This window comes from Etheostoma spectabile, chromosome 17, assembly GCF_008692095.1.
Source record: "Etheostoma spectabile isolate EspeVRDwgs_2016 chromosome 17, UIUC_Espe_1.0, whole genome shotgun sequence".
NCBI classification, from domain to species: Eukaryota; Metazoa; Chordata; class Actinopteri; order Perciformes; family Percidae; genus Etheostoma; species Etheostoma spectabile.
This window is the reverse complement of record NC_045749.1, coordinates 11,859,229-11,866,570: the sequence shown is the minus strand read 5'-3', so window position 1 is coordinate 11,866,570 and position 7,342 is coordinate 11,859,229. Positions and strand designations below refer to the sequence as shown.

The 7,342-nt window shown below is 42.5% G+C and overlaps 2 protein-coding genes across 3 annotated transcripts in view; both read left to right on the top strand.

Moving 5' to 3' along the window:
- Positions 1-2,202, top strand: part of lrit1a (leucine-rich repeat, immunoglobulin-like and transmembrane domains 1a) — a 4,931-nt gene extending 2,729 nt beyond the window's left edge. The window contains exon 4 of the mRNA XM_032541232.1: positions 39-2,202. Coding sequence (XP_032397123.1) covers positions 39-1,105 — 1,067 coding nt within the window. The 3' untranslated portion in view covers positions 1,106-2,202. The remainder of the gene's footprint in view (positions 1-38) is intronic.
- Positions 2,203-2,963: 761 nt separating this feature from the next.
- Positions 2,964-7,312, top strand: lrit2 (leucine-rich repeat, immunoglobulin-like and transmembrane domains 2). Of its 2 annotated transcripts, XM_032541483.1 has the most exons (4): positions 2,964-3,222; positions 3,480-4,270; positions 5,243-5,991; positions 6,273-7,312. In XM_032541483.1, the coding sequence occupies exons 1-4, from the start codon at positions 3,113-3,115 to the stop codon at positions 6,297-6,299; spliced, it is 1,677 nt and encodes a 558-aa protein (XP_032397374.1). In that variant the 5' UTR covers positions 2,964-3,112; the 3' UTR covers positions 6,300-7,312. The 2 variants fall into 2 exon arrangements, with proteins under 2 accessions (XP_032397374.1, XP_032397373.1); XM_032541482.1 differs by having other exon boundaries at positions 5,243-7,312.
- Positions 7,313-7,342: the final 30 nt, after the last annotated feature.

The window sequence follows — 7,342 nt, the reverse complement described above, 5'->3', positions numbered from 1 at the left end:
CTCTCTCTCTCTCTCTCTCTCTCTCTCTGCTGCCATAGTCCAGCAGGAAACCTCAAAAGAAGGAATTACCTGGTCCATCCTCAGTGTCCCAGCTGTGTCCTATCGGGATTCAGGGAAATACATCTGCAAGGCCACTAACTATGCGGGGAACGCTGAAGCTGTCATTTCTCTTGTTGTCTCTAACTCTCCAAAACCAGAAGGGAACCAAACCAGCAATGACAAGAAAGCCAAAGTCAAGAAACCCAACCCAATGGGGAAAGCTGCCTACCAGGAGAAACTGGTGGCCAGATATGTGGTTCCAACTTCCACCCCTTCATCTCTGCCCGCCCTAGAGCCAGGCCTACCTCCTGGTCTTGGTCCTGATCCTGGACTAGCCAGTTACAGTCTGGCTGACAGAGCCACCCCTGGGCCTGCCACCTCCTCCAATGCAGATGCACTGTTGGATCTGGAGAAGACTAATCTTAGCAACCTGGCGGCCAATACGTCATCGCTGCAGCAGGACCCGGACAGGGTGGTCCGCTCTGTTAAGGTGGTGGGGGACACAGACAATACAATTTATTTAAACTGGAGAGCCCCTAAGGCCAAGAACACAACCGCATTTAGTGTGCTGTATGCTGTTTTTGGAGAGAGGGACATGAGGAAGATCAATGTTGGGGCGGGGCAGAACCGTGTATCCATTGATGGGCTGGTGCCCAGGACCAAGTACATTGCCTGTGTGTGTGTGAGGGGCCTGATCCCCAAGAAGGAGCAGTGTGTCATATTTTCCACTGATGAAGCAGCCAGTGCCACTGGGACCCAGAGGTTGATTAATGTGATTGTGATCACAGTGGCCTGTATCATAGCGGTCCCGCTCACTGTCATCGTGTGCTGTGGGGCTCTGAAGAGACGCATTCAGAAGTACTGGGGAAAGAAATCCAAGGACATCCAAGATTCATATGTGACCTTTGAAACACTGTCGCCTGGCACGAAGGCCAAAGGGCTCGAGGGCGAGTATTTGAACAGACTGAACCCAGAGGAATCCAACAGGCTGCTGTCCGCCCGCTCCAGCCTGGACTCTGAGGCCACAGCTAAGATAGAGGGACAGCCTAACGAGTACTTCTGCTGACGTCATGCTCCAGCTCCGGCTTCTGCTCCACGCCATCTTCCTCGCTCTCACCCACATTCACATCCACATCCACATTCACGTCCCAGTCCGACCCCTAATACCCACTCACATCCTCATCCCCATCCCCACCCCCAACCCCATCCCCACCCCCAACCCCACCCCCACCCCCACCCCCATCCCCATCCCCATCTCCATCCACATCCCTATCCTCATCACTGCCCGTACTCTCACCCTCAGCAACATCCTGACGTCAGTCCCCCTCCCACGCGCTCCCATACGCCCGCACCATGGGATTCCCCCCCACCTGTCCCTCCTCGCTGGATCATGACATCAACTCCACCGCCACAAAAGTCCAGTTTCTATCAAAGGACTTTTGCACGCTGCACTATAATGGAAATATCCGTTTAGAGGAATATTTAACATTTTAATTCCCAGATATTTGTAGAATATCTCATGTTTCTTAACAGATAGAGTGAAACTCACTTCACTGTCGTACATGTATCCATGCATCAATAGTAAGACAACATTTAAACACTCATTTAAAAATATTTTTATCACTAAGTCTGGAAGAGATAAAATGTCAAATGCAGAAAGAGCACAACAATTATTGTAAACTATATGTAATCTCACTTGCATGTCCCAGCAAAGAAACCTCTGCAACGTGATCAGATTCAAAGGAAACTCAATGGGCAATACTCCATTGTTTCTATCCTATATGCATATGTATGATTTGTATATATACTTTATGGATGATGTACACTTTCATATACAGTTAAGTCTGTGCCTCTGTATATATCTGTCATATGTTCTCAGAGAAGATATACACATAGGCATGGTTCAACATTCTGGTGTATGGAGAAAAGCTGGAGCTGGAGAGAAGTACAGAAAGGACTGAACTATGACACAATGTAAATAGAGTGGAAATGATGCAAAATGAAATGTTGACGATTTCTATTCCAAGCATTGAGACACATACTGAAATATCTTTATGTACCTGTTTCGTACCACATAGAGGCATCAGTTCCCCATTAAATGTAGATCTATTTATTCCAATATTATCTGAAATAGTTGAATAAACTTTTATATATACATATCCAGTTAGCAGTACTGTGTGTTCTTATATCTGTACTTTCAATTTACCATGTTGATTATTTTTGGGGTTTCCATTCAGCAATTTGAAAAGAGTAACACAGATTATACCCTTTTTATACTCTTAATGTGGCTGGTTTGATAATGGTTGATTAAACTTCTTTACAGGAATAAGTTCAGGATTAGCCAACTCAGTGTCTGTCTCAGGTGGGCTAAGACTTAATGATAAATTAATTTTTTTATAAAGTTTGCTAGTTATAATGGCTTTAATAATGTTAATACATAATTTACTAATGCTTTATAAATCAGTTATAATGATAAGAACAACATTTGGGTTGCAAGCTTGAACAAAATTCCTTCAGATTTTCCAGCAGAACATTTTTCTTTTTATCTAATGCACTGGTAAGACCCTCTATCCGTTACTTTATGGAAATAAACATGCAGAGAATATAGACCAAAAATGATTTATTAACAATGTGTTAACTTGTATAGCTACAGACTTGATGAATGATAAGAGAGTAAAACACACAACTACGTATTAATGTATTGCAAAACTTTATAACTGCTTTATTGCAAATAGGAATAGGCTACCAGTCAGAGGGATTGTTCACAAACTGGCAACCAAAAAACTTAAATTTATATATATTTATATTTATATAGCATATATACGCCTTAGTAAATGATTGGTTAAGTTACACACATTCATAAAGGTTGACTAATCAGAAAGTGGTACCAACTTAAACTATTTTAGACCTTCTGACACTGTCCAGTGTTAATCATGTCTCTACCCAGAATTAGATGCCACTTGGTCAGTACGCGGTACGTCAGGGATTAAGTTTAATAGGCTTCTCTCGTCTGACGCAGTCGACATGTCTTAAACACGAATGTAGCCCTCAATTTTAGGATTTTTCGCGGACTATGGACATAATTTGTTACCTACTAGTTATAGCTTTACTCAACATCCAGGCGTATGAAACGTTTTCTCAATGTTTAAGCGGTTGCAGCTGTGTAGAAGACCGTCGTGGAAGGTAAGACCTGATTTCATGTAGTTCGAGCTTCACCAAGGCAGAGCTATATTTAATCTAACTGTGTCAGTGGGTGACGGCACATTAAGACGTATGTGAAAAGTGCATTGTTTATAAAAGTTAACAAAGAAAATAAGAAAGCTTGGGGCTAGATTGAAGCCTGTAATATCTTTAACTTGTGGTCCTAATATATTGTTTTTATAAAGCATCAGGCTGCACAGTAACCAAATGTTCATGTTAACTCTTCCCTATAATCATAGGTCACTCATATGTATGGAGGAGAACGCGTTCGGGGCCATACCAGACAATCTTCCAGATGATATGACCAAAATACGAATAGAAAAATCTCACTTCACTGAAATACCCAGAGGGGCATTCTCGAACACGCCCGCTCTGGAGAACTTGTGGTTGAACTTTAATGATATCACAGTGATAAACTCAAAGGGTCTGGAGGGTTTGGGGAACTTAACCGAGCTCCGTCTGCAAGGTAACAGGCTCCGTTCAGTACCATGGACAGCGTTCGAGGACGCGCCGGCCCTCAAGATCCTGGACCTGAAGTACAACCAGCTGGACGTCCTGCCGGAGCATGCGTTAAAGTTTTTGCCAGGTCTGACTTACTTAGACTTGTCCTTCAATCGGCTTACGGTCATATCGAAGGAAGTCTTCATAAACTGGCCTCTCTACCAAAAACTACAGAGCACGGAAGAGCGAGACGCGACCGCTTTCGGGCCGAACGTCGTCCTGGCGCTCCACGACAACGCGTGGCTTTGCGACTGCCGCCTGAAGGGCTTCGTGGAATTCATCAGGTCCCTGCGCCCCCCAATTATACTGATGAACTCGTACTTGACCTGCTCAGGGCCGGACTTTAAGGCGGGCAAGTTCTTTCATGAGGTAGAGCTGCAGGCGTGCGTAAAGCCCATCGTCACCACCCCTTTCTCCAACCTCAGCCTGCCTCAGGGCGCAAACGTCACCCTGCGCTGCCTCGCCAAGGCCAGGCCAGACCCTGCGGTGTGGTGGACATATGGCCTGAAGATAATCAGAGGATTTCATGGTAAGAGTGTGATATCCAGGATATGTCATCCACACGCCTAGCTTGAGTGATATCTTGTGGTAAATTAGATACTTAAACGTATTTTAATCGCAGACCTATAACCCCTCCTCAAGGAGAGGAGGGCTAAATCTGGATATTGGACCTCCGCAAAATAATCACCACTGATTCTGTCAATCTGCACAACACCATCAGTGTTGACTAAGAGTGTTGGAGATTATAGTGCTACTATGTAACTAAGCTGACTTAACCTTTAGCATTAACCTGCTTACTGCAGATCATGACTTTAAGTAATCATAAACAAATCTATAGCAACCAGGCTGTTGTGTCCTGCTACTATACCACCACGCCATCTATAATTTTGGACAGAAACCAAGAGTAAAGAGTAAAAACAAGTAGGCATAAAATTACATTTGTACAAATTTGTACAAAAGTAAAAGTAGCCATCAAATCAATGAGTAAAACTGAAAATTATAAATCATAATAAGACATCATTTATAAAGAGTTTATACACTGTAGCTACTGTCTTTATAAGATAAGTGATAGATAACCCTTTATTGTCATAATCACAGAGACCCAAACAACAAAATTCAGGGAGCAAAGCCACTGCAATCGCCCCAATACTGGTTAATACATTATTTCTTAATGTTTATAGTTCTGTTGTAGGCCAATGCTTTTATTATCCTATTTTATCATACTATTATCCCAAAAAGTAACCTCTTACAATTTCCTTAGACTCTATACTATCCTGACATAATCCCCCAAACATGAAAAAATAGCCACCTGACGTTTTCTAGTTTCAACTTCTCAATTGTGCGTATTAGCTTTTTTTATTTGTCTTATTTTATAATAAAGTGAATATCTTTAGATTCTGTACTGTTGCTCAGAAAAAGCACTTTGTTCACAAACTGACTTTTATTGTCTAAGCTTGCATGTATTTTCAAATAATATTGGATATCCTTGTTTACCTATTAGAGTCTCAGGAAAGAGTGGGCGAAGACACCATCAGATCCCTCCTGGTGATCCCATTCCTTCATGCAGCTGACCGTGGTGTCTACACCTGCACTGCCATCAACTTCATTGGAAACTCCTCTGTCAGCATCCTCCTGGATGTCCAATCTCCTGAAGGCTCCCAGCCATCGCTCCTCCCTGGTAACCCGACTCCACCACCTGCTGCCGGTAGTGAAAACGTCTACATTGACATCCGCATCGCCAAACAGACAGTACGTGGTATCACCATTGAGTGGTACGCCGCCTTGGACCGTCCAGCTGAAACGTGGTTCACAATCCACTTTGGCGACGTAGGTACTGATAAGAAAGAAATGGTCTACATCGGCCCTGGGATTCACTCTTACTCCGTCTCTGATCTGATGCCTGCTACCAAATATGAAATCTGTGTGACCCTTAAGAACCAGATACCACGTCCTGGCCAGTGCATTGTATTTGTAACAGGAAGTGACATTACTGAGATGGAACAGAGGGAGAAGCTGATTCATATAGTGGTGATAGTTTTAGCCATGGTGCTCGCTGTGCCTATAGGTATGTTTGCCTGCACCACTGACACTAAGTTTGCCTGCCTGGAGGGTATCATGGAGTCCTGGAAGAACCGGCAGAGGGAAAGAAGCTCCCCCCAGGTTGAGCGGGAAAGGCAGGGCACCTTCGACAGCCTGCAGGCCGCCAGCGACGAGGGCCTAGTTAATAAAGATTCCAGTGAAGACAGGAAGGTGAGGAGGAGGTCAGAGGACAGACAACATAAAGGCAAAGCCGACCACAGCAGACAAACAGCTGAACTGTATTAAATTATTTGTGAAACCAACAAGGGAAAACATGAAACTGACCTTATAATAGACCAGTGTTTCATCTTTTATCTGTTCTTTTTCTAAAATATAATAGAAAAATGTATCTGCTGTATGATACTAACTTTAGTAATTTTATAAGTACAATATAAAGAAGAATCACCATGTTGTCTGCCTTGTTTTTAATCTCATCTCTTCCTCTGTTCTAGGCCGGGGAGTTTGATGCAAAGATGTGAATGATGACCATTATGTCAAGAGTGTAATTCAAGGATTTCTACCACTGTTTGCTGTTTATTTTCTGTCGGAAACATGACATGTTCGTCTTGTTATCAAATGTTTAAATGTCAATCATCCCTCATTTTAAACTGCTGCTATATGTGAAGCCTTTGTGATTCATTTAAAGGAACATGCCGACTTATTGAGACTTTAGCTTCTCAGCCCCAGAGTTAGATAAGTTCAAACATACACTTCTCATCTCCGTGAATGTCATGTCTCTGTCCGACGCACCCACCGATAGCCTAGCTCAGCACAGATCCTGGAGGTAACCGGCTCCAATTAGCCTTCTGCTCCTAATAAGTGACAAAATAACGGCAACAGTTTCCTATTTACCTGTTGTGATTTTCTGTGGAGAATAGTTACCAGTGTGTATACGGTTAGAAGATGATGAATAGGAAAATGTTGGCGTTATTTTCTCACTTACTGGTAGCAGTAGGCTAGATGGAGCCAGTTACCTCTAGAATCTGTGCTGAGCTAGGCTAGCGGTGGGTGCGTCAGACAGAGTAACGACACGCATGGAGATGAGAAGGGTATGTATGAACTTATCTAACTCTGGGGGACACGGTGAACAAGCTAAAGTCTCAATAAGTCGGCATGTGCCTTTAAATCTAGGAGTGCTCAAAATTGCTTCTGATGAATATATTTTTTACCAAGTCTTTCAGTAGTAAGTACATATTTTAGCTTTAGGTCATTCTTTGTTAGCAATTCAATGTTGTTTTATATATTTATCTATTTATCAGACTAATTTCTTTTCAGCTCAACATTGTCAATTCAGTTGACATAATTGTACGCTAATGTAATACTGGATCTGGAACAAGAAAAATATCTTAAGTTAATAATAACTAACTTACTAATATGTGTTGTTATTTTTTTGCCCTTTGAAAGAGCAAGAAGACACGTATCATCTATCAGTGGATTTGGGTAAATAGAGAGAATATAAAATCTGTCATTACAGCTTTTCATTTAAAATGGATTTGTACATTTGTTTGTGTGTGTGTGTGTG